The sequence below is a fragment of the Pseudonaja textilis genome, chromosome 5, assembly GCF_049901715.1.
Source record: "Pseudonaja textilis isolate UNSWEBS1 chromosome 5, rPseTex1.2, whole genome shotgun sequence".
NCBI classification, from domain to species: domain Eukaryota; kingdom Metazoa; phylum Chordata; class Lepidosauria; order Squamata; family Elapidae; genus Pseudonaja; species Pseudonaja textilis.
The window spans coordinates 27291100-27318380 of record NC_141994.1 but is presented as its reverse complement, the minus strand read 5'-3'; the positions used below and the strand labels follow the sequence as shown (position 1 = coordinate 27318380).

Genomic DNA, 27281 nt, shown 5'->3' with positions numbered 1-27281 from the left:
TCTATCATCTATCTAGTTCTGTCTGTCTATATCTGAATCTGTCAGTATCATGTATCCTTATCGTCTCTCTACACATTTCTATCATCGATCTCCCATCTTTAACTCATCTATTTCTATTCTGTATCTGTACATCTAATCTGTCGGTTTATCTCTCATCTATCTGCCCATCTTATCACCAACTCTTTAGTTTGTTCCTTTGTTTTGGTCTGGACTTCCTGTAGACTTTACTTGTTGGGGCCTTGGTGTCCCCCTCAGTTTGTGATTTTTCTGTGTTTAGACATTTTGGAGGCAGGTTTTGTAAGTCTTGACTAAAATATTAGGGGTTCAATGCACATTGTTCTCTCTCTGATGCACCTTAACATCCTTTTCCCTGCCACTATTTGGGGATGTGTATGTATACTTATGTTTATGGAGATGGATATGCTTAAAGGTCAAGTAGAAACTGCTGCCCTCTCCTTTTTATAGTTATAAATAAGAGAATTTTAGCTCCCAAACCAACTTCACACAGATTTTCCAACCCTAAATTCAGGAGAGTTGTAATTCCTACCTTTTTAATTCTTTCTCAATAGCTGTGTTGGAAGAGAGATATAAGGGAATTCCTTTTGAATCATGTTAGTGTTCCTGCCACAAGTGCAATTACAGCCAAGGCTCATATTCCTCATATTCCAGTTTTCAGCATATTTCTGCAGTTTCTATTTAAGTTATTTCTTTATCAAAATTATCTCTTTAAAAGTAGCAACATGGTTTGACATTTTACATACATACATACATATATATTCCACACGCAAATGGCCAATAACAATTAATGACACAGTTGGGTGCTAATTTTTCTTATAAACAAGTGTTAATCAGAGGGAGACAGAATAAAGAAATATGAAATATAAATAAACATGCTGGTCTATGACTAATAAAGATTTGTTATTTTTACAAACACTTGAAAACATTTGATTTGTTCAGTGTACTCTGAAGCACAGCCAATTCCTTTTTCTTTGACTGGTTTGGGGGCTGCATCAGCCTTTCCTTAACGCAATTTGTCATATTCTTTCAGTCTTGCAAGTGGCAATTATGTGCATTAGAGAGTAGGTGAGTGGCTAATTTCAGTATCTTTCTGAGATCACTCAGAAGTGTCACAAACTCCCATTCAGCCTCACAGGAACTACTCATAACTCTCATGTAAAGGAAGCATTTCAGGACCTGTGTAAGATTGCTATAGTTACCAGTTTAATAACCTCACAGGCTTGTTATAAATTCATGAGAGAATGGAAGAAGATTCAGCCCCTGCATTTAAGCTAAGCGTTTCTTTTTTCTAATACATAGAAAGAGCCACTTTGGCTACATAATCAGACTAGAAAGCAGGAAACCTTGAGTTCAAATCCTGTTTTAGTCTTGAAAACCAACTGGGTGACTTTGGGCCAGTCTCTCTCTTGTCAACACCTCACAGGGTTGTTGTTGTTGTGGAGAAAATAGGAGGAACGTGCATTGATATGCTTATTTGTAAAACCTTATTTTTAAAATAATAAAGACAGGATAAAATAAATCTAGTATAAGCCACAGTACTGCAGTCAGAAAATATTTGGCCAGTTGGTCAAATGACACAATTTGAGGATTTCTGCTTTAAAAACTAATAGAAAGGTTTGTGATTATGCATGCAGCAGAGTGAAATTACTTTTAACATTATATGGCTATATATCTGTCCGTTCTTTTATAGTTGGACCACAGAAAGTAACTTGGGTTTTAAAAGTTGATAGAGGGCATATTCTCCTTGCTTGGTAAGCAGGCAAAATTTCACATTTCAGTGGGGCTCTTAGGGCAGGGTGTGTCTACTCCTAACTGAAGTAGCCTGTGCTCCTGCAGCTTTGAAGAACTACAAACACCTGTCATATGACATGTTAATACAGCTTAAATTTAAAATACAGGGTGGCCTGTGCACTAACAGATGTGGCTTTGTACAATATACACAACAGTCAGTAAGGCAATAACTTGATACCATACTCATTGTATGCATTTTGCATCTTTGGAAATGCAAAGACTTTGAAAGAAGGATGACAAATGTTCTTATAGGTAATAAATACAGTGCTCACATTTTTACATTGACTTGATGATACATCAAGTCAATGAAGATGAAGACGAAGTGCGAAGGTCATTCAAATCATTTCTGTAATAAACGAAACTTGAAAACCCATGTAGAATATAAGCTGAATTTAGGTTCCTATGTCTAGAAATGCTGAGAAAATGTCACTCAAAAAGTAGGAAATTCCTCTGAAGATAGAGGGAGAGAGAGAGAGAGAGAGAGTCTTGATGTGTTGGCTTTTTAACACACCTACAGAGTGTCCGATTGAAAGAAGCCAAGATATCCCTTTGTAAATTTATATATACAGATAGTCCTTGACTTACCACCACAATTGAGTGCAAAATTTATGTAGCCAAGCAAGGCAGTTAGTGAGATTTGCACCATTTTATGGCCTTTCTTTCCAGAGTTGTCAAGTGAACCACTACATTACAGTTGTTAAGTTACCGTGTTTCTCACAAAATAAGGCCAGGCCTTATTTTTTTTTTGACCCCCGAAAAAACGGCTAGGCCATCTTTTCGGGGGTGACTTAATTTTACCCCCCCCTTACATCCTCGGGCAGGCGGCGACAGCTTGGAGGTTGGCCTCTGCGTTGGTGGGGCATTTCATATCGGGAGACCTTCTGTCACCATTGCTTTCCCTTCTTCCCGTGCTGCCACGGCATTTAGAGCAACGCCGTGGCGTTTGGCGCAGCCATGTGCGGCCAGCCAGGGCTGTTCCCTGCAACCGGAGCCTGGCGGAGACACTCGGCTTCAGACACTCCTGTCGTTGCCTTCCCTTCGCCTTCGAAGGCAAAGCCAATTCTTTTAAAAATGATGCCCTACTACCGGTATGACAAAGCCTCCTCTGCCCGAGAGGGCAGCCCAACCCCACGTGGGGAGGCGAATCTCCCAGGGCCGCAGTGCAGGATCAGCCCACACTGGGAGAAGCGCTCAGCCGCCATCCCTGCCTAGCGCCGGGCAGAGCATGAAGAGCTTCGCCTGGGGCGCCCAGCGGAGCTGACAGGTGGGCCCTCCTGCCCAGAGGTGGAGCTCTCGCCAAGGCAGCGAGTGCCTCCCCGCTGGACCCTCCCCTCATCCCGCCAGAGCTGTGCTGGCTGGCAGCGCCAGGAAAGCGAGCAACGGGTGCATGCCCGCCTGCCAAGTGAAAGAGCCGGGTCGACCCGAGCTTGGCTTCCTTCCCAAGTCCCGCCAGCCCAAACCCGAAGGGCCACCAGGAGAGGCCACCCGAGGCAGTGATAGCGCCCACCCATCCGTGGACAGGGAGGCAAGGCGACGGCCTGCACCACGTCCTCCTTCCAGCTGAGCTCTGCCGAGTGAGCGCCTCTGCCCGAAGCTCTTGCCGCTGCAGTATTTGGAGTTGCCGGCGCATTTGGAGATGTGTGGGGACGGGGACGGGTTGGGCGAGGGGTGGAAAGGACAGACGGCTTCAGGCTCTCTCCGCCAGACCCGCCGGCCAGGGAAGCAGTGCTGCCATCGCCTCGTCTCCCTATCTGCAGATGGGTGGGTGCTATCACTGCCTCGGGCAGCCTCTTCTGGTGGCCCCTTCGGGTTCGGGCTGGAGGGCCTTGGGAAGAAAGCCAAGCTCTGGTCGGCCTGGCTCGTTCGCTTGGCAGGTGGGCGTGCACCTGTGGCTCGCTTTCCTGGCTCTGCCCAGCCTGCACAGCTCTGGAGCAGCCCTGGCGGGATGAGCGGAGGGCCCGGTGGGGAGGCGCTTGCTGCCTTGGTGAGAGCTCCACCTCTGAGCAGGAGAGCCCGCCTGTCAGCTGCGCTGGGCGCCCCCAGGCGAAGCTCTTCGCACTCTGCCCGGTGCCAGGCAGGGATGGCGGCTGGGTGCTTCTCCCGGGGTGGGCTGATCCTGCGCTGCGGCCCTGGGAGATTCGCCTCCCCACATGGGGTTGGGCTCCCCTCTGGGGCAGAGGAGGCTTTATCGTACCGGTAGTGGGGCCTCGTTTTTAAAAGATTTGGCTTTGCCTTCGAAGGCGAAGGGAAGGCGGCCACAGGAGTGCCTGAAGCCAAGTGTCTCCGCCAGGCTCCGGTTGCAGGGAGGAGCCCTGGCTGGCCGTACATGGCTGCACCAAATGCTGTGGCATTGCTCTAAACACCACAGCAGCATGGGGAGAACGGAAAGCAATGGTGGCAGAAGGTCTCCCGATACGAAGTGCCCCACCAATGCTAAAGTCAACGCAGGCAGCACCATATCTGGGTATGCAACAAAAGTACTTCCTAACGGCAAGCCCCCCCCCGCCATTCCTCCCCATTTTGCATGTTTAATATAGGCCTTAATTTGGGGGGAGGGGCTTAATTTGATTTTACACCTATAAAACATGCTGGGACTTCCTATTGGGGGAGGCTGTATTGCTGGAGAAACACGGTAGTAACATGATTGTTAAAGGAATCTGGCTTCCCCATTGACTTTGCTTGTCAGAAGCATCCCAAAAGGGGATCCCATGACCCCGGGACACTGCCAACGGTAATAAATGCGAGTCAGTTGCCTGCTGTCTGGATTTTGATCACGTGACCACAGGGATGCTGCAACGGTCCAGACTGCCAACTCATAAAACATTCCTGATTTGAGCGATTGCTGGAATCTTGACACAGAGTGTGACAATGGTCACAAGTTACCTTTTTTCGGTGCCATTGTAACTTCAAATTGTCCTTAAGCGAACTGTTGTAAGTCTAGGACTACCTGTATTCAGTGTATGGACACAGGAAAGCTATCTGATATCGTATCCCAAAGGTGCTTTTCCAAAAGGATTTTGAAAAACTGGATTTTGAAAAAACTGGATTTTCTTAGGGTTTTTTTCTTGAAAACGTTTCGTTTCTCATCCAAGGAAATTAAGGGGGAAAAAACCGAAGTCCAGTTGCCTTTTGACTAGCACCTCTGAGATAACCACGTCCTGGAAGTGGTGCTTTTTTTTCCCCAAGAGGCAACTGGACTTTCTGGTTATTCTTTGAAGACGTTTCTCTTCTCCTCCAAGAAGCTTTTTCAGCTCTGACTGTGGGGTGGGGAGGAATAGAATAGAAATAGAAATAGAATTCTTTATTGGCCAAGTGTGATTGGACACACAAGGAATTTTTCTCCGGTACAGAAGCTCTCAGTGTACATAAAAGAAAAGATACATTCGTCAAGAGTCAAGAATCATCAGGTACAACACTTAATGATAGGGAAGGGAAGGATTTATACTCCTTGCAGACATATGGTCATTTGCATCTTTTCTTTTCTTTTTAAAAAAAGTTTTTTATTTTAACAACAAACAAAAAACATACAACATAAAACATAAAAACATCATCCTTCTTCATAAATTTACAAACAGTGTATCAGTTGGTTTACCACTTTTTTTGTGTGCATCCGTTTCTTAAACACTAATATAGTTATATTACATAATAACTCATTATCAATCAACAATTGTATAACCTAGTATCATTACTGAGAAATCATTTAACTATAATTTTATTAATTCATACTTTAACGAGATAACTATAATTTACTTAATTTATTTTGCAACAAATCATAAGATCATACCAAATCTATCTTAATAAGGTTTTATAAAAATTATATCAAAAAAAATTATATCCTAAATCTAAATATTCTATTATTGTGTTTTATTATCTAACCATTGATAAAAAAGGTCCCAAACTTCATAAAATTGTTTATCTTCTTGTTCTCTAATTTCAAATGTCAATTTACTCATTTCAGCACAAGTCATTTGCATCTTTTCGAGATCCCAATTTCAGGCCCTCTAAAAAAGGATGCAAATGACCAGCTGTCTGCAAGGAATATAAATCCTTTCCCTTCCCCACCATCTAGTCAGAGCTGAAGAAGCTTCTCGGTTGAGAAGCAAAATGTCTTCCAAAAGAAAAAATCAGAAATTGCAGCTGCCTCCTGAAAAAAAAGCTCCTTTTGGACAACCAGGACCTGGATGAGTGGGAATCTCCATGGATTCTCTGACATCCTGTAGGGTGGGAATATATTGGTAGATGCAGTTTTGAAAAACTAAAGGCTTTGAGTAATCCTTGGTGGACATAATGACACATACCCTCATTGCTCTGCTAATCTTCTAGATCTTCCTGGATAACACAATGCCAGCTGAGCGGAAGAAGTCGGCCAGCATGGAAGAAAAAGAAACCTCCTTAAGCAACAAAGAGAAGGAGTTTGGCGAGAGGCGGCCTGTGAGCAGCCGGGACAGACCCAAAGAGGACGTCAGGCTGGGCATGAAGAGAGAGATGCTCAAGCCACCCGAAGATAAAAAGAAGAAAATGGAGGAGGAGAAGCGGAAAAAGGACGAGAAGGAGTGGAAGAAGAAAGAGGACGAGAAGATAAAATCTGAGGAGGACCAAAAGAGAAAGGAGGAGGAGGAGAAGCAAAAGCTCGAAGAGGAAGAGAAGAAGAAGCAAGAGGAAGAGATGAAGCTGCAGCAGGAAGAAGCGGCTGCCAAATTGAAGTAAGAACGTCTTTGTTTCTTGGTGCCCGTGTTTTAGGAGGAATGTGTAGGATGTCCACCCCTGTTGTTCAAACACGTCACTTCCACATTAGTGTTTTCCACCATTCAGTATGAAAAGGTAAAGTGTACAGGTGCAAAAACATTTGGTAAAGAGACGGCTGAGTTTAAAACAATGGTATATATGTTGCACTAGATATTGCCTTAGGGCAGGGGTCCCCAAACTTGGCAACTTTAAGACTTGTGGACTTCAGCTCCCAGAGTCTTAAAGTTGCCCAGTTTGGAGACCTCTGACTTAGGGGGAAAAACCTTCACGGACAAGGAAACAGAGGTTGATTTTTCCAAATAATGCCTACCATTTTTAGTTTTAGGGCACCAGCCTAGAAAGTAGGAGACCGTGAGGTTTTGTTCCGCCTTGGGCATGAATGCTGGCTGGGTGACTTTGGGCCAATCACCAGGAGACTAGGAGTTCTAGTCCCAGGTTAGCCATGAAAGCTGGCTTAGTGACCTTGGGACAATCACTAGGAGGTGGTGAGTTTTAGTTCTACCTTAGACATGAAAGGCAGTTACATTAGGTGACTTTGGGCCGATCACCAGGAGACAGTTCCAGTCCCACCTTAGCCATGAAAGCCAGCTGGGTTAACAGTGTTGTTGTGGTGGGGAAAATGGGAGGAGGAAGGTGTGTTGAATATGTTTACTGCCTTATTTGTAAAAATAAGGTGGGATACAAATAAATAAAGCAGAATCACTATTTTTTAACAAACGTATTGTCCAGTCCTAGTAATGAAGATGGGATACAAATGAATAAACATAAAGTAAAATTACAACTTTTTTTTAACAGATGCCTTGCCCAGTCCTCGTCTCCTTGTCGGTCTTTATGAAAGGGTTTGTTTTTTAAAAGGCTGAATACCGACTTAAAAGTATAACCTTGCCCCCGCCCACCCCAATAGATGTGCTTTTTTTTTCCAGAGAGAAAGAAGAAGCCCACCAGTTGCACCAGGAAGCCTGGGAACGCCACCAGGCCCGGAAGGAGCTGCGAAGCAAAAACCAGAATGCCTCGGAGAGCCGCCCAGAAGAGAATTTCTTCAGCAGACTGGACTCCAGCCTGAAGAAGAACACGGCCTTTGTGAAGAAGCTGAAGACCATCACTGAGCAGCAGAGGGACTCCTTGTCCCACGACTTCCATGGCCTCAACCTGAGCAAGTACATCGCTGAAGCGGTGGCTTCCATTGTGGAGGCCAAGCTGAAGATCTCTGACGTGAACTGCGCCGTGCACCTCTGCTCCCTCTTCCACCAGCGCTACGCCGACTTCGCGCCCTCGCTGCTCCAGGTCTGGAAGAAGCACTTCGAGGCCAGGAAAGAAGAGAAGACACCCAACATCACCAAGCTGCGGACTGACCTGCGGTTCATCGCCGAGCTGACCATCGTGGGGATCTTCACCGACAAGGAGGGCCTCTCCCTCATCTACGAGCAACTGAAGAGCATCATCAACGCTGACCGCGAGACGCACACCCACGTCTCTGTGGTCATCAGCTTCTGCCGGCACTGCGGTGATGACATCGCGGGCCTGGTGCCCAGGAAGGTGAAGAGCGCGGCGGATAAGTTCAACCTGAGCTTTCCGCCCAGCGAGATCATCAGCGCTGAGAAGCAGCAGCCTTTCCAAAACCTGCTGAAGGAATATTTCACCTCGCTGACCAAACACCTCAAAAGAGACCACAGGGAACTGCAAAACATCGAAAGGCAAAACAGGTGAAGTTTTGTATGTGATCTCGGTGTTAACTTTGCCAGAAGTGTTTTAAAAACAAACAAACCAGATTGGGTAAGAATCCTTTTTTTAATTCGTCAAAGAAAGTGTTTTTAACTCTCAGGTTCTGCATTTTCCAGGCACAAAAGGAATGAATTAATTAAAGTAGTTAAAAGGTTGCAGGAATTGGGTATGTCTAGTCTAATGAAAAGAAGGACTAGGGAAGACAGGATCGCAGGGTTCCAATCTCTCAGGGGCTGCCCCAAAGAAGAGGGAGTCAAGCTATTCTCTAAAGCCCCAGAAGACAGGACAATTCAATATGTAGAGTGCAAAGGATGTGTGTTTGTGTTTATTTTCATGGTCATGATGTGCACCGAAGATGGTATTTGATTTCGATGTATGAGGTACAATGACAGTGAAGCGAAGTAAAAAAGTAAAGTAAAAAATAAAGCAAAAAAGTAAAGTAAAGTAAAGTAAAGTAGCAATGGGTGGAAACTAATCAAGGAGAGAAGCAACCTAGAAATTTCCTGACAGTGAAAACAATCAGTGGAAGGACTAGCCTCCAGAAGTTGTTGAATTCTCTAACACTGGAAGTTTTTAAAAAAGATTTAAATCAAACCCATTATCGGTTTTAGAATAACTCCACTGGCATGATAGAGCTTTTCAATATTTAAAAATTCCCCGAACAAAGAATTGTTAAAGAGTTGCCACGGGTTTATTTCAATGTGGGCATTGATTACCTGATGCAGATACGTCTCAGCCCAAAATTGTGACTTGTGATTGTCAACGTTGAATAGAAAGCGCTGAACTTTAAGAAGGGAAGGCTTGTTTTTCCTCCTCTGCAATGTTTTCTTTTGATGAGAAGTTCTGCAGAAGGGGGAGAATATTTTCCGCTGATGGGGTAGAAGGAAATAAAAGGGTAGAGTTTCCAGGAGGCAAACATTGAACCAGTGATTGACTTTCAGCTCAGCTGCCTGTCACTGGATCTGTTGTTGTACTAATCTGAAACACTAGAAGGCCTTTGATGCCTGCAGGCAACATGCAGTTTTGGGGCCTTGTCCTTCTGGCTCCTGAAACTTTGAATGCTGGTTTGCCGTGACTTAGAGGGCTAAGCCTACAATTAAAAGGAAGAAGTACAGGTCCCCATGTTTCCCTGAAAATAAGACCGGGTATTATGTTAATTTTTGTTGAAAAAATTACATTAGGGCAGGGGTCCCCAAACTTGGCAACTTTAAGACTTGTGGACTTCAGCTCCCAGGCCTTGCGTGAGTGTGTCAGATAACAGATAATCAGAACTGGAACGGACCTTGTAGGTCATCTAGTCCACCACCCCCCTGCCCAAGCGGGAGACCCTACACCATTTCTGACAGATGGCAGTCCAGTCTCTTCTTGAAAGCCTCCAGTGATGAAGCTCCCACAACTTCTGAAGGCAACTTCTGTTCCATGGGTGGATTGTTCTCACTGTCAGAAAGTTTCTCCTTATTTCCAGGTTGAATCTCTCCTTGTTCAGTTTCCATCCATTGTTCCTTGTCTGGCCTTCAGGTGCTCTTAAACTTTTCCTCTCTGTGGCAGCCCCTCAGATATTGGAAGACTGCTATCATGTCTCTGCTGGTCCTTCTATTCACTAGACTAGCCAAGCCCAGTTCCTGCAACCATTCATCATATGTTTTAGCCTCCAGTCCCCTAATCATCCTGGTTGCTCTTCTCTGCACACTTTCCAGAGCCTTAACATCTTTTTTATAATGTGATTTACTATAAAATTCATGTAACAACTGTGGCAAGAAAGGTCGTAAAATGGGGCACAACTCAATTAACAACTGTCTCGCTTAGCCACAGAAATTTGGACTCCATTGTGGTTGCAAGTCGAGGACTACTTGTAGTTTGTTCGTTTAGGATGTAAGAAATGGAAAAGGGCCTATAGCCATATCTGTTCTATAAAGAGTGAATATATGTTTGGTACTTGTTCAGTATTTTATAATTAAACATACTTATTGGTCAATATTTTTATGCAATTCCGCCTAGGTTTTTTGTTCCTTGTTAAAGGTATTTTTATAAATGTGGACTTTTGATAGCTTGTTTACAGTTAACTTTGGGATTCAACGTTGTCAAAGACTTTCCATTTTGCTTTTTTTTCCGGACTGCACATGATTTTTCTAGGCGTATTCTACATTCTAAAGGGGAATTGAGCGAAGACCGGCATAAACAATATGAAGAATTTGCTATGTCTTATCAGAAGCTGTTGGCAAATTCTCAATCTTTAGCAGATCTCCTGGATGAAAATATGCCAGATCTCCCTCAAGACAAACCGGTGCCGGAAGGTATGTAAATGATGCAGGTGTAAAATTTCTTTCTTGCTGAGTCTTAATGTCCCCACTGATTTTGTTCCCAGTCTGTATCTTTTAGTGTTGAAGTAAGAATATGGGAGTGGTGCGGTGGCTTAGAAGTGGAGCTCTCGCCTCACAATCAGGAAGCTGTGAGTTCAATCGTAGGTAGAGGCAGATGTTTCTCTCTCTGAGCACACTGAGACTGTATCTGCTGAACAAAACTCCACACTGGTGACAGGAAGGGCATCCAGCCATTAAAACACATTGCTAGGTCCATTCAGTTGCCCAGACTCCACTCCACAGGGGATTATGGGGTCATTAAAGGAAGATGATGATTGAAGTAGGAATACAGGGGAGGTGAGCTCACAACTGAAATTCTGACTTCATTGAAATATATGATGCTTTTGTATGTTTAAATTGCAGAACACGGTCCAGGAATTGATATTTTTACCCCTGGCAAACCTGGGGAATATGATTTAGAGGGGGGAATCTGGGAAGACGAAGACGCCAGGAACTTCTACGAGAATCTTATTGATTTAAAAGCGTTTGTGCCAGCTATCCTTTTTAAAGACAATGAAAAATGTTCTCAGACCAAAGATTCCGGGAGAGACGACTCTAGAGGTATAGTAATCTGAGATTGCGTCTTGGAGAAGTGGGGTAGGTTTATATTCTGAGCTGTGATTAGGTTTAGATTGGCTATACTGGTTTAGGAGGATGTGCATATTTGCTAACTTCATTAACCACTGCTGTATTATTCTACAGTGATGAATCGTAGAACACGTTAACAGTGGCTCAGTGCACAATAAGAAGCCATAAATATTGAGAGTTTTGCAGTGATAATTCAACGTCAGAAAAATAAACACAGATGGCTGATGCTTCGTTTAACATTTTTATAAACATAAGTAGATTTTACAAACCAGTTGTAGATTTCTCCAACATGGAGCAAACTCAAACAGATTGCAAATTCAGAGCAGAGCCCCAGTCGCAAGCAAGCAAGCAAGTTAGTTTCATCTTCAATAGACAGACTCGGAGCTCAACATAGTTGCAGAGCTTAACATAAAGCCACGCCTAGGCTACTTTTAGTTTCAGTTTCCAAACTATCCTCATTGGCTGATTTAGTTGCTATGCCTATTTATTGGCTGACCTTGTTACCAACCTCTATTCCAGTTCATGAATATACTCTGACGATAAATACATTAATTCTGGATTGCATTCAGCTAAGAAATCATGGTTTGTTTTCTGCTCCTTGCTAAATTGTAATCGCTCTTGCAAGTCATGGCACCCGCTTGCAACCATGGAAATTGTTGTAGAAATAAGTTTTGAAAAATGCTGCAGGAATTCTTTGCCAATCTGGGAATATTTTGAGCCAAAGTGAATTTGTGAATTTTGGGGTGAATTTCCTAGCCATTTTTCCAGCCACTTTGTTTCTTGGATGCCCAGTTGAATGACATGTGGAAACAAATCAAAGACAACTAAAAATATACAAAATAAAAAACACTGTAAACATGCCAGATTCCATAAATAGGTTTGGGACATATACCTAAGTATGGATAATTTTGAATGGATTTGAACCAACTACAGTGTAGCTTAATGCTATGTGTAAATGTGATCATTGCCAGTATAATATTTTTAATGTTAAAATAGAGCTTTTTATTTTCTGGCAAGAATAGGAAAAGAGTGCTTCAAACTTCTTTTTAAAAAATGAAAATGTCTAAGCATTAGGGACCAGATAAATGGTTTTACTATTTCATCTATATCTTATTTGTACTCTATGGCTATCATTAAGTATGATTCTTTACAAAGGTATGTTTTCTTTTTATGTACACTGAGAGCATATGCACCAAGACAAATTCCTTGTGTGTCTAATCACGCTTGGCCAATAAAAAAATCATTCATTCAATAGTATTCTTTTATTGGCTAAGTGTGATTGGACACACAAGGGATTTGTCTTGGTGCAAATGCTATCTGTATACATAAAAGAAAATATATATTCGTCAAGAGTCAAGAATCATCAGGTACATCACTTAATGGTAGTCAGAGGGTACAATAAGCAATCAAATCATACTATGAAACAGTCCATATAAATTGTAAGGGTACAAGCGACAAAGTTACAGTCATACAGTCACAAGTGGGAGGGGATGGGCGATAAGGAGTGATAAGAAGGTTAATAGTGATTGTATTGCAGACTTTGTAAATTGCTGGACAGTGTTGGACAATGTTCATTCATTCATCTGTCTGCTTTATACTTTCATCAGAAAAATAAGAGAGATCAGTATATGTTTATCTGAAGGGCAATGTAATATATGCCTCCAATTCTTTTTGAAACAGAGCTAAAAGAAACTAAGGAAAATAAAGATATATCCGGCACGGAAGATCTAGAACTGGATCTGGAAAACTTGGATATTAATGATGAGACCCTTGATCTGGATTGTGGGGAGGAAGCAGAAGATCTCACAAAAAAGCTTCTTGACGAACAAGGTAAAAATAATGTGGAAATAGTATGTTGTTCTTATTAATTTGTACAAATAGCATCTAAACGGTAGGCACGCTCTTTATATGGCTAGCCTTGTGGATGTGTTACCATCATGTAGCTCATCGGGGGGAATTTTTGTATCAATAGCAGTTTTGTCTGTAAGTTGCTATTCAGCATTCCTAAATATATGTAGTCGGTAGTACAGCAACTTAACCTTGGAAGCAACCTAGAAGTAAGGAGAAAGTCAGGAGCAAGTGAGAACAATTGAGCAGTGAAACAGGAGTTGTGCCTTCAGGAGTTGTGGGTGCTCCAACACTGGAGGCTTTTAAAAGGAGACTGGACAGCCATCTGTCTGAAATGGTATAGGATCTCCTGCTTGAGCAGAAGGGGTTGGACTCGAAGACCTCTCAGATCCCTTCCAGCTGTGTTATTCTGTTAAGAATTCTACTGTAGGTGGGAATAATTAAAAACCCTCTTAAGAAAAGTTAGATAATAACGAACATCTCTTCTGCTTTGTGTCGTAGTGGGTACCTGTTTAATGCTTGCATCATAGAACAATAAGCTATTTTTCCATTGAGAATGATGGCCAATCATTGTTTCCAACCAATTTCAAGCAACAGGGAAATCAATGATTATTTGTTTGCTTGAATTGAAACAATAAGAGGAAACAAACAACATCACGTTTTCCTGATAACTGCTTGCTCACACCCGATGGGTTTAGTATCAGATTTCCAAAGTCTGTACGCATCACAGTTAACACTTGCATGTTGGAGAAAGCAAATGTGGCATTTTAGGCACAGCTCCCTATTCCATCAAATCCCTTTTAACACTTTTAACCAAGACAAACAGCCTAGTGGGAGGATTCGTAAATGTGGACTCGCTCTCTAATCTGGCTTCAGTCCCATTCTTTTGAAAAAGGAACACGAGATGGATTGTCTCCTACCTCACAGGGTTGTTAGGGTGAATGAGATGGCTTGTAGAGCACTTTGTGTGGTTAAGGGCGCCATAATGGGACAGGAGTCTGTGAGAAAGATGAGTCATATGTGTGAACAGGGGAAGTATTGTCTGTTTTTGCTTAGCGAATTTGCTTTGGTAGACAAGTTTTAAGTTGAATAATAAGTGTAGACATTCCCCTCGTCCATGATGAGATCAGTTATTCTGATTTGACAGAACAATTAATCAGTGGAACTCCTTGCCTCGAGAAGTTGTGAGTGCTCCATCACTGGAGGTTTTCAAGAAGAGATTGGACAGCCATTTGTCTGAAATGGTATAGGGACTGCTGCCTAGGCAGGGGGTTGGACTAGAAGACCTCTAAGATCCCTTCCAACTCTGTTATTCTGTTAATTCCTTTCTCATTCACTTTATGAATATGCTTTTTCTTTTACCTAGTTTACAATGACATCCAATATAAATACTATAATGGCGTCCAATATAAACATTCTTCATGACCCTCCAGATAGCATTCTAAATAGACACTGTACACTTTTGGAATAATAAGTAAGACAGCCTTGGAGAGTTAACATGTACCAAAAAGCAAAGAGGCAATTAAGTATTAAGTTGTTCATAATAAAGGTTTGCTTCAGTACAATGTGTAAAAAAATATTTTTCTATTTTTAACACAATTAGGCAAGAAACAGGGAGCAGATAGCACCGGAGCTGAAAATAGTGACGGAAAGCAAGCTGCAAGAAGTGAGTTTTGAGGTGGTACTAAGAGGAAGAAAGTATTTTGAAGTAGATAAGCTTATAAGGGACAGGGACTAGATAGAAAATTCCAGGAAGAGATCGAATTATCTGTAACCTGAAAAGTTGCAGGCATATACCCAGTAGAGCTTTTCTAGGAACTCAAAGATAAATAATTTAAAATGGATGTTCTTTGCACTAATTTCCTTAATAGATGATAGAGAAAAATAATTCAGTTTCTTTGGTTTTGATGAATTTCAGTTCAGTGGTGAGCTTAACTTTTTAGGTTTCCTGGTCGAGAAGAACTTTTAGGTACATTTAGGAATGTATTTTTCTGAGCTAGCATTGTAACAAAATTAGAACACACACTACTAGCACATTAGCCAAAATGTAGAAAAAAGTGTTCTTCAGTTTCAGGAACAGTTGCTCATCCAGTAAATTTCTCAGAGTAAATTCACTTAGAAGATAGTGAAAACAAGTGATACTAACTGTATTTAACTTGCCTTTTAATTACAGTTGTGTAATTTGAGTTCATCTCTTCAGTCACTTCAATCCAGTGGCTCTCTTTCTCGAGTTATGAAAATAGCTTTGCCATAGTTTAGTCAATGTAGACTGTACAAATACAGGTAGCCTTCAACTTGCGCTCACAATTGAGCCCCAAATTTCTGTCGCTAAGTGAGATATTTATGAAATGACCTTTGTGACCTTTCTTGCCTTGATTGTTTAACAAGTGCACTTGTTAAATTAGTCAAACTGTTAAATGAATTCAGCTTCCCCATTGACTTCGCTTCTCAGAAGGTCCCAAATGCAACTAGGTTTCTCCCCCCTCACACTCCAAGTGGTACCCATTTATCTACTCTCAGTATCGCATGCTGGGTAGACGGGAGCTGTGGAGCGAGCGGCAGGAGCTCAACCTGTCTCATGGAGCCGGGCTCGAACTGCTGGAGTGCAGATCATTTCTGGCTGGCAGTTCCGGTGTCTATGTGGTTAGGAGTATGCCAACCCCATTTCAGATTCAGAGATTTAGTAGGAGAAATCATACGCAAAACAGTCAAAACACACGCAAGGAGAAAGGGAGAAAATCCAAGGGAAGTATCCACGGTGAATCCAGCTTTAAGGGAAAAATAATAATATTATTATTATTATTTATTGGATGTAGCCCTTCTAAAGTGCAAAGTGCTTTACACTTCTTAGCTTGAATTCCCTTGCAAAGGATCCTGGAGCTGACAGGCTCCATACAAGGAGTTTGATGAAATGTGAGAAAATATTCTCCTTGGAGGCAACATCAACTGATGAATGGAAAAAGACGTATAACTGGGGATTTAATAAGGAATCTGCAAATCTGTTTTACTTTCTAGAGGAAAGTGGATTCCTAAAATAGTTATGCTCTCTCCTCTACGAGAGGAGAGAGAAAAAAATCCCATCCAGGGTTTCATCTATCAGTTCCTTTCAAGTTGCGTTTACATGTGTGTTTTTCCCTCTGTCTCTTCTTAGGGGTCATTGCATTCTCCATTCTCTTTTACTAATGTTGTATCTGTTTATTTTGCTTTTGTCCGCTTGCTTCTAAGGCTGTATTAGGTATTAACTGGTATTCCCCTCCCCCAACTGAATAAAAAACTATGATTCATTGCTTACAGGGATTACGTAGTTCTTGTAGAAAATATTTTTAAAATGTCACATTTTACTTGTTTACCTGTTTTTGGCTTATCTCTCTCTTTTTTTAAAATGCTTGATTTAGAACAAGAAGATGAAGAAACGAGTACCGGATCACACCTAAAACTTATAGTAGATGCTTTTCTTCAGCAGCTCCCAAATTGTGTAAATAGAGACCTCATAGACAAGGTAAAATCCCCCATCTAATATGTGTAATGGCTATTTCTATAGAATACAATTTTCTTGAGTCCTTGACGTACAACCACAATTGCGCCCAAGATACTGGTTGCTGAGACATTTGTGAAACAAGCTTTGCCCCATTTTCTTGCCCCAGTTGTTAAGTGAATCACTGCAGTTGTTAAACCACTAACACGGTTGTTAAGTGAATCTGGCTTCGTTGACTTTGCTGATCAGAAGGTCGCAAAAAGGGGACACACTGTGACTGTCATAAATACGAGTCAGTTGCCAAGCCTCTAAATTTTGATCACGTAAGCAAGTGGCGGCTGGAAGGGTCGTAAGTGTGAAAAACAGGTTGTAAGTCACTTTTTTCAGTGCCATTGTGACCTTCAGTGGTTGCTAAATGAACTGTTGTAAGTCGAGGACTTCCTGTATTGCATTCTCACCCCAAATGCAGGAAACTTGGCAGCTTGCTGGAAGCTGTTCTGACAATGAATTTAAATGGGTTTTCCGATCTATGAATGGAAAGAAAAGGTGTGTTGACCCAAAGGGGCATGACACAAAGGCAACCCAGTCAGATAATCGGGAGGAGTCCCTTTATTAGCTCCAACTTTGCCCCCAATGCCCTGGTTACCTTCTGGGCTGGAGAAAAACTCTCCCAGGAACAGCCTTGGGCTGCAGAGATTCAAGTCCCAAATGTGGTCAACAAAAACTGTAACTATTAAGTCCAATCAAGGCAAAGTGAGGTCATTAGTCCGGCAGGGCAGGAGAAGGAATTCCAGACTTGAAAGCACAGCAATAACTCAACACGGTTGGGAAGACGCCAGGAACGCAGTAAGTAAGGTAAGTAAGGTAGGAGAATTGGATCTTGCAGACTGTCAAAAAGAATATCTGTTTGGTTTTAAAGCATGCATCTCTTTTAAAGTCTCATTCCCAGATGTGGCTAATGAAGGGAATCAGGGCCTATACCTCCCCCATAAGCCATGCAACCCACGTTGCTCCCTTCTACCTCTCCCCTGCTCTGCCCAGCCGGACTTTGCCCTTCCCCAGTTTCCTTCACAGCCACGGAGCCACACCTGTTCCCTGTCAGTTGTTCGTCTTCCTCCTTGGATTCAGACTCTGACAGGGGCACGACAAAAGGCATTTAAAATTTGTTTGGATTATTAACAGTTGGGAAAAAAATGATTCTGTAGGTTGGTCTCAGCCCAGAATCATTTTCTGATGGGAAGAACCTACTCTTCTCCAACATATAATTGGAATATGATGAGCACTCGTGTATCAGGAACTGGGTTTATGATTAGTTTGCCTTAAATTCAGATTTTCAAACCACCTCTTTCTCCCACAGGCAGCCATGGATTTTTGCATGAATATGAACACCAAGGCTAACCGAAGGAAATTAGTCCGGGCCCTTTTCATCGTTCCTCGGCAGAGGTAAGCATTGAATTTAAATGTCACATTTAAAGTCGGGGTCTGAGATCTGAAGAGGCGTGGAAATTAATTTGGTCTAAGCAGCCCATTTTTCCCATAAGCTCTCTTCAGATTTTTAAAATCCATTAATACACAAAAATGGGAGGATTTGTTTATTTAGTTCCCACACCGCTCAACTCTCCAAGAAGTGACTCTGCGTGGTTTACAACCTCACCCTAAAACCATATAAATACACGATATAAAAAGCATAAATTAACCAAAAAAATTTTTGTTTTGGGATTGTTGTTTGGGACAGACTTGTCTAAAACTTTGTTACAGATAAATTTGAAACAGCCATTGGATCGTTTAGATCTTGGAATCTTGAAACTTAGTTTTTGATATTTTTTTAATCATTCTGTTACTACTCCATGGAATGTTACTTCGTTGTTTTTCACTTAAAATATGGGCGATCAATAAAGTAGGCTAAATGCATATAAGCACCACATCTGGGATGTTCTAAGTGAGAAAACTACAATTAATTTTTAAGGGAAATCCTTTTCAGCCAGTTTTGCATTTTTACAATTGCTAGACTTCAGTATACCTGTCAAAGCTTTTTGTGTATCCACAGTTGTGGCCTTGTTTATACACACACACACAAACACACACCTGCTGACTATGCTAATATTTATTCCTTAAAGTCTCATATAGCCATGGCATTAATTCCCATGTCATGCCCTTATTAGAGTCAGACTCTGAGGGAGTGGAGGAACAGCCAACGGAGTGGAAGTGTGGCTCCGGAAGTTGTGGTAGATTGGGGAAGGGCAGAGGCTGGCTGAGCAGTCAGAGGAGGATCCAGGCCTATCCCCTATCCATCCTAGAACACACAGGGAGTAACGGAGAAGGAAACAACTTGGCTTACGAGAGAGGAAGTGGCCATGATCCCCCTCATTGGTTGCAGCTGGGGAGAATAGTATATAAGAGAGATGGTTAAAACACAGCGTTGCCAGAAGCAAAGCGTGTTTTATTTTGGGCTGAAGTTATCTTGGTTGGCATCCAACAGACTTGTTATCTCCTTGAAGTTGGTAATTACTTATCCTGGTCCATTGTGGAAATTCCTTCATTGTAGTTTGTTTTGGTTTTTTATTTCACCTCTATCTGCTCATTAAGTTTGAACTGTATTGCTTTCTTTTGAAGACTATTTTTGAATAAGTTTTATCTCCAACTGAGAATTATTGAACAGTGGGGCCAAGTTGGAGGCATTAAAGGACATTTATTTACGTTTTCGATTTTCTTTTGGTTGTGGTACACTCTGGGTCATCACACTCAGGATTGCCACAGATAATAAGGACTTCCTCATACAGGTAGTCCTCGACTTAACAACAGTTCATTTAGTGCCCATTCAAATTTACAGTAGCACTGAAAAAGTGACTTAGGGACGTTTTTTGCACTTACGACCCCCGTGGTCAGGTGGTTTACATTCGGATACTTGCAATCTTACCTTTATGACGGTTGTTACCTGATCCCGTTTTGCAACCTTCTGACAACCAAAGTCAAAGGGGAAGCCAGATTCACTAAGTATCCATATTACTAATTTAAGACCTGCAGCGATTCACTTAACAAATGTGGCAAGAAGAGTCGTAAAATGGGGCAAAACTCACTTAACAAATCTCTCACTTAGAAACATACATTTTGGGCTCAATTGTGGCCATAAGCAGAGGACTACCTATACAGTTGTTAGCCTCAAGAGTATCTGCCTGATTTTTCTTAGAATTGGAAACTAAATCAGATCAAACTTTATTAGTACTCATTTGGGAGACGACTGTGAAATTCCAGGAGTGAAAATAAATTACAAATTAGGAACCTTCCCAGAAAATTGGCAAACCACTTCCATATAGTTTCCAAGCAAAATAACTGGTTATGTTTCTGAAATTATCTAAAGGAAAAGGAGCCTTTGTTTTTTTTTAAATATATCTAGTTACACTATCCATATGAGCAATAGGTTTTTAAGTATTTTCAAATTCTTGGTGAAATGTTTAGAGTAATTCATTGGAAGATTTGGGCAGTCTGTAACGTAGCCCCAGTAATGAGTAAACATTAATCTTTACTCGTTTTTGTGGTGGTTTTGATTGTATTTTTTTATATTAGTCCTTGGAGTTAGGCCAAAAGAAAAAAAATAAGGTTAACTCATTCTTAATACAAGATTACTTCAGACTTTTACCAAGATGGCAAGAGCCAGTGTAATGTCTAACTTTTTTGTTAGGAAAAACTCAGATTTCAGTCTTTTCTCAGCCATGGAAATACACTAAGTGACTTTGAATCAAATTTGTTTCTCAGCCTTAAATTACTCCAAATGGTGGGGATAAAGTTGGAGGTATATTATGCAATTTGTCTTGAATTTTTTGGGATAAAAGGTGAGATAACGAAGTAATGACTATTTCATGAAAGAAGTGGAAACCTTTAATGTTAAACAAAACCATGGTGGGAGCAGTGGTTAAAATGTAACATTTGCAGGCTAACTCACTGCTCGCTGCAAGCAGTTCAATCCTGACCAGCTTGAGGTTAACTCAGCCTTCTGTCCTGCTGAAGTGGGTAAAATGAGGACCCAGATTGTTGGGGGCAGGAGGCTGACACTGTAAACCGCTTAGAGGGGGCTGAGAAGCAGTATATAAGTAAGTGCTATTGCATAATACTACAAAATGCAGTGGTTGCACTTTTCTGATAACTTCCCAGTAATATTTATAATTATATAATAGGTTCCTTAAAAGTACTGTTATAATTAATATATAATATATGTACCAACAGTGTGGTACTTATATTGAAAATATCTAAAAATTAGGAATCCTTAAATGTTCTTCAAAATAGAACATTTACCCATACATTGTCCTTTATTTGCAGGCTGGATTTGCTGCCTTTCTATGCACGGCTGGTTGGAACGTTGCATCCCTGTATGTCCGACGTAGCAGAAGACCTGTGTTCCATGCTGAAGGGGGACTTCAGATTTCATGTACGTTTCCATTTGTTTCCCATAGATTGAGTTAAAATAAAGCCCTAGTAAGACCACACCTAGAGTACTGCATCCAGTTTTGGTCACCACACTATAAAAAAGATGTTAAGACTCTAGAAAAAGTACAGAGAAGAGCAACCAGGAAGATTAGGGAACTGAAGCCTAAAGCATATGATGAACAGTTGCACGAACTGGGCATGGTTAATCTGGTGAAGAGAAGGACCAGGGGAGACAGGATAGCAGTCTTCTAATATTTGAGGGGCTGCCACAGAGAGGAGGAAGGGCTCAAGTTATTTTCTAAAGCACCCGAAGGCCAGACAAGGAATAATGGATGGCAACTGAACAAGAAGAGATTCAACCTCGAAATAAGGAGAAACTTTCTGACAGGGAGAACAATCAACCCGTGGAACAGAAGTTGCCTTCAGAAGTTGTGCGAGCTTCATCACTTGAGACTTTCAATAGGAGACTGGACTGCCATCTGTCAGAAATGGTGTAGGGTCTCCTGCTTGGGGGCGGGGTGGTGGTGGGTTGGACTAGATGACCTACAAGGTCCCTTCCATCTGATTATCTGTTATCTGATTTTCCCACATTTCAAAATGCCTGGCATAATAACAGGGAAACTCACAGTAAAAAGCCAGTGCTATAACATAATTATTTTTTATTTTACATTTCATTTATTAGAGTGCAAAATATTATTACATAATTTTAATGTTTGACAATGCACATATTCTTGAACAGACTTATTTCTGAATATTTCGCCTGAAAGAATTTTGAAAATACTGATTTTCAGAGCATTCCAAACCTTGCTGGCCACTGCAGAGACTGCCACATAGCATCGTTTCTTAAATTACAGACTTTGAATAAATAAAACAGCAACTTAAAAAAAATGGCCAAGATTAATTTGGGGCTTGCCTTAAGCAGAATTGCGAGCTGATTTAAATTTTTAGGTACTTGCTTTTTCAGCATGTTCGTTGGGTTCGGAGGTAAAAGACTCAAATAGCAGCTGCTTTTTAAATTTGGAATCTTCTTAAGTATTTTCTTGTATGGTACCCTGAAGTAGAAGCAGGAAATACCAATTACTATTCCAAAATACAATCAGTTGAATTGTGAATTCCTTTCCTTTGTCGTAAGTCAGAAACAGAACTGTATTATAAACAACTTCAATAAACTGTTAATTAAAACCAGAGTGCTTTAAAATAAGTCATCATGCCTGCCATATATTATATACTTCAAAACATGTGTTGATTAACTACTAATTTATATAACAATTATATAAATTATTCTAGTTGTCTAGGAAACGTCCTGGAAACAGAAACATATAAAAGCACTTTTAATGTCAGGTTTTCACTTACGAAGGAGTAATGAATTTAGTCATTAAACTTCTGAAGTCTTTTTTTCTAAAAGGGGGTTAGCTTTCTTTGTGGGTACAACCTATTTTCTTTGAATCCAAGGGCTATTTTATGCACATCTGGTTTTAACCTGCAGCTCAATACGGTTTAAATTATTTATTGTTTCTGCATTAATTTTAATGTGTATAATTCTCTGGAACAATGTGGTTAATCAATAAATAATTTTTAAATCACAAGGTGCATTTAAGGGTAAATCTCTCTGAAACAGCTGGTTTTGGATTCTTTAAATATTATTTAGGAGGTAGTACCAGGGAACTAACTTTATATGAACCTAAATGGAGAGGCAGAAATATTTTGCTGCTTTAGTTCTGGTCCTCCATGGTGAAACTTCGAAGTTTGTTCTTGCCACCAGAAATTGTGAATTCTCCAGCACTGGAAGTTTTAAAGAAAAGACTGGATAACCATTTGTCTGAACTGGTATAGGGTTTCCTGCCTAAGCAGGGGATTGGACTAGAAGACCTCCAAGGTCCCTTCCACCTCTATTATTCTATTCTGTTCTAAATCACCGTGCTCACATTTAGTGCATTCCAAATCAGCAGATTGAACTTGTGGCTGTTTAATATGAAACTAAATGTACATTGTCACATCTCGATAAAATCAACCATTATCCTGCCTTCAGGTGAGAAAGAAGGACCAGATCAACATCGAGACGAAGAACAAAACCGTGAGGTTCATTGGAGAGCTAACTAAGTTTAAGATGTTCTCCAAAAGTGACACGCTGCATTGCTTGAAGGTTAGTGTCCCATTGACTGGATCCTTTGCCGCCTTCATGATTAACTAGAGGGGATTATGCTTCAAAATGGGCTTATAAAAAGGTATATGCGTAATTAGAATTGTCCGTAATGAGGCTTTTATCATTTAAACATTTCTGTATTTAAAAAATATATATTAAAGTTTAGTGTTGCAAATTGGAGTAGAATATGCAAACACATTGCAGCTTTACTGATGTCCCAGAATGAGCTTTCCAGAGACATAAAAGTGTGTGAAATAGGCTGACACATGAATGTTTCATTACAAAATCCCTTTAAACGGTGATGCAAATTCTTTGCAGATGCTCCTGTCTGACTTCTCCCATCACCACATCGAGATGGCGTGCACTTTGCTAGAGACCTGTGGAAGATTCCTCTTCAGGTCTCCAGACTCCCATTTGAGGACCAGCGTTCTTTTGGTAAGAATTATATTATATGAAACTTTGTTCTAATGGTAAATATTCTTTGAGGTACATATTCTTCCTCACAGGAGAAGAATATTTTTCACAAAAAGGCACAGGAGTTACTTAGGGAATTTGCGGGTGGGGGTGGGGGTGAGTGTCAGACCCACAAATAAGATTTCTTCAGGTTCCTTCCTTCCTTCCTTCCTTCCTTCCTTCCTTCCTTCCTTCCTTCCTTCCTTCCTCCCTCCTTCTCTTTTTCTTTCTCTCCCTCTCTCCTTCCCTCCCTCTTCCTCCCTCCCTCCTTTCTTCTCTCTTTTGTTCCTCCCTCCCTCTCTTTTTCTTTCTCTCCCTCCCGCCTTCCTTCCCCCTTTTCTTCTTCCTTCCCTCTCTTTCTTTTTCTCCCCCCCTCTTTTCTTCCTCCCTCCCTCTCTTTCATTCTTTCTTTCTTTCTCTTCATATTATGGATCATTCTGGTAACTACAGAAACTAATTCTAGGGCTAGAGTGAAATATGAGTGAGTGAGAGGGTGTGATGGCTCAGCAGCTAAAGACGCTGAGCCTGCCGGCTGGAAAGCTGACCTTCTGTGTTTGAGACCCAAGCGTCGCGCAAAGAGGTGAGTTCCCCTTCCCTGCCTCAGCTCCTGCCCACCTAGCAGTTCAAAAGCTTGCAAATGCAAATAGATAAACAGGTACCACTTTGGTGGGAAGGTAACAGTATTCTGTGCACCTTTGGCATCTAGCCACATGACCACGGAAATGGTCGCTAACACTGGCTCCTTTGAGCAAGGAATGGCAATGAGTTTCGTGCCCTAGAGCCAGACCCAACCAGACAGGGAAGCCTCAGTATCTTCACCTTAGTAAATTGTTACTCTGTATTCCAAAGCTTCTGATTTGGTTAGAGAGAGATGGGCACGGGGCTTATCAAAACCGGGGTCCGATTAGAATTCTGTTTATGTATCAAATTTGGAAACCCGCCTGTCTCGCGCAGAGCGGCACAAAACTATGTCTTTCCTGCCCTGAGTGGTTTTGCGCCTCTTGTTTTCAGGAGCAAATGATGCGGAAGAAACAGGCAATGCACCTGGACGCACGCTACGTCACGATGGTGGAAAACGCCTACTACTATTGCAACCCTCCCCCAGCGGAGAAAACGGTGAAAAAGAAGCGCCCCCCCCTCCAGGAATACATTCGGAAACTGCTCTATAAGGATCTCTCCAAAGTCACCACGGAGAAGGTGGTTCCTTGATTTTCTTCCTCTCTAGCCGGGATCGATTCCAAGAGCAATTAGCATGAATGAATGAGTGAGTGAGTGAATAAATGAGTGAGTGAGTGAATAAGTGAAAGGATGAATGAATGAGTGAGTGAGTGAATGGATGAATGAATGAATGAATGAATGAAAGAATGAATGAATGAATGAATGAATGAATGAATGAATTCTTTATTGGCCAAGTGTGATTGGACACCCAAGGAATTTGCCTTTGGTACATTTGCTCTCAGTTAACTAAAAAGAAAAGATACATTTGTCAAGAATCATCAGGTACTACACTTAATGATAGTCAGAGGGTACTATAAGCAATCAAATCATACTAGGAAACAGTCAATAAAAATCATTAGGATACAAGCGACAAAGTTACAATCCTACAGTCAAAAGTGGGAGGGAATGAGTGATAAGGAGTGATGAGAAGATTAATAGTAATAGTAGTGTACACTTTGTAAATAGTTGAACAATGTTGAGGGAATTATTTTTTTAGCAGAGTGATGGTGTTTGGAAAAAAAATTCTCCTTGTGTCTAGTTGTTCTGGTGTGTAGTGCTCTATAACATTGTTTTGAGGGAAGGAGTTGAAACAGTTTATGTCCGGGATGTGAGGGGTCTATAGATATTTTCACAGCCCTCTTTTTGACTCATGCAGGATACAGGTTTTCGAATGGGGGCAGGTTGGTAGTAATTGTGTTTTCTGCAGTCCTAATTCTCCTCTGAAGTCTGTGTCTGTCTTGCTGAGTTGCAGAACCAAACCAGACAGTTGTAGAGGTGCAGATGACAGACTCAATAATTCCTCTGTAGAACTGATTCTTTAACTTATTCGGAGGAATGGAATTGGCGTGGCTGATGCCAGACAATTACACAGATTCACATTTTTATTTCTCACTGTTTTGCAATCCTTAAGGGATGTTGGCCCATTCTGTAAACGAAGAACCAAGGTGGAAACGAGATACTTTAAAATTCAACAATGGCAGGCCTAAACGTTAAGCTTAAAATGACAATATTGAATCCATATTTGATTCAGAGATCAAATAATGTTTCTCAGGTTTTGTATAGGTAATTAAGTTCTCCTGCATAGTTTTTCTGCGTTAAGTTTAACAGGTATAGTCTCCAGAACAATGTGGTTATTCAATGAATAGTTTAAACCAACCTTTCTTAAGCTGGGTCTGCAGTTAAGCTTGCAATTATCACTTAAAGTGCAACCATTTGGTAAGTGGGCTTGTTTGTTACATTTGTTTGTGGCAATTGTAGCACAGTTTCTCTTGTGGAAAATTCTTACCTGCCAAGCTGGTAGCAACCACTGTTTCATCACTTTTTTTAAAAAAAAAAAAGTGCTTTTCTGGAAAGGTTTTTGAATTTTTAGAATTATATTGGTTTGCTAGCAGGGTTTGCCTAGGGTACCTACAGATCTGGAATTTATACTGGTAACAGGTGACGAAGAGACTACGAGTATCAAAAACAGTGGTTGTTTGGGAATATTACTGAAAATTCTCAAACCTTAAACCTCCATTCAGCAAATGTTGGATGAATCAGAGAAAATTTCACTTCAGACTTTACCCCGGAGAAATCAGGACCACTGATACAATTTACTTCATTTCTGACAATTTATAAATAATAAATATAACTTTACAAATACAAATAAATACAACATAAATAATTTCAGTTTATTCCGTCATGCAAGTCACAGCTTACTTTAGCTTGGGTTTAATGGATGCCTCTTTCTTTCAGAAATTCAATGAAATTAAAGTTTTATTCTTAACAATCAACTAAACGTATGTAGCCAACTTTTTAGAGAAAAAAAATGCTCTTGAGTAATTTAAGGTTCTTCGAAATTTTGCTCAGGTCCTGAGACAAATGCGCAAACTGCCTTGGCATGACCATGAAGTGAAAGATTACGTGATATGCTGTATGATCAACATTTGGAATGTGAAATATAATAGCATTCACTGTGTAGCCAATCTTCTGGCAGGACTGGTCCTTTATCAAGAGGATGTTGGAATTCACGTCGTGGATGGAGTTCTAGAGGACATTCGATTAGGGATGGAGGTAAGCTTCTTTAAAAAATTGCTCTGACTATAAAAAATAAAGCTGAAGTATCTTTACATAAAAAATCTTCAGTTCTCCCTGGTGGCTCTCGTAGGTTAAGGGAAAAAAATTGTTTTATTTTCACCAGTTGTGATTTTACTTAGTGGGGTCCTTATTTGGAAGTTTACAATTAGACCCATTGCTTATAAACATATTCCAAACAGTCCAATTACATATAAACATAGGGGTATATAAACAGACAGCAAACTCCACTCCCTTCTAGTACTGATGATGTTCCCTAGTTGGGTTATGAAATGTCTGCAAGAAAATATGCAATATCCAAGCTCCAAGAGCCTCAAGGACCACCTCCTCCTCTTCTTCCTCCCTTTCTACAAACCCCACTCCTTTCTAGCACTGATGATGTTCCCTAGTTGGGCCATGAAATGTCTGCAAGAAAATATCCAAG

General features: G+C 41.1%; 1 protein-coding gene across 2 annotated transcripts in view; it reads left to right on the top strand.

Annotated features, from left to right (window-relative positions):
- UPF2 (UPF2 regulator of nonsense mediated mRNA decay) overlaps positions 1 to 27281 on the top strand; it is a 44102-nt gene that overhangs the window by 1420 nt on the left and 15401 nt on the right. The window contains exons 2-14 of one of the 2 annotated variants that reach the window (XM_026700761.2): positions 6133 to 6512; positions 7479 to 8258; positions 10411 to 10571; positions 11001 to 11198; positions 12906 to 13055; positions 14677 to 14739; positions 16469 to 16572; positions 17906 to 17991; positions 20863 to 20971; positions 23000 to 23113; positions 23432 to 23548; positions 24578 to 24763; positions 26633 to 26836. In XM_026700761.2, the coding sequence (XP_026556546.1) occupies positions 6151 to 6512; positions 7479 to 8258; positions 10411 to 10571; positions 11001 to 11198; positions 12906 to 13055; positions 14677 to 14739; positions 16469 to 16572; positions 17906 to 17991; positions 20863 to 20971; positions 23000 to 23113; positions 23432 to 23548; positions 24578 to 24763; positions 26633 to 26836 (2634 nt within the window). In that variant the 5' untranslated portion in view covers positions 6133 to 6150. The remainder of the gene's footprint in view (positions 1 to 6132; positions 6513 to 7478; positions 8259 to 10410; positions 10572 to 11000; positions 11199 to 12905; positions 13056 to 14676; positions 14740 to 16468; positions 16573 to 17905; positions 17992 to 20862; positions 20972 to 22999; positions 23114 to 23431; positions 23549 to 24577; positions 24764 to 26632; positions 26837 to 27281) is intronic. The other variant, XM_026700771.2, reaches the window with a different exon arrangement.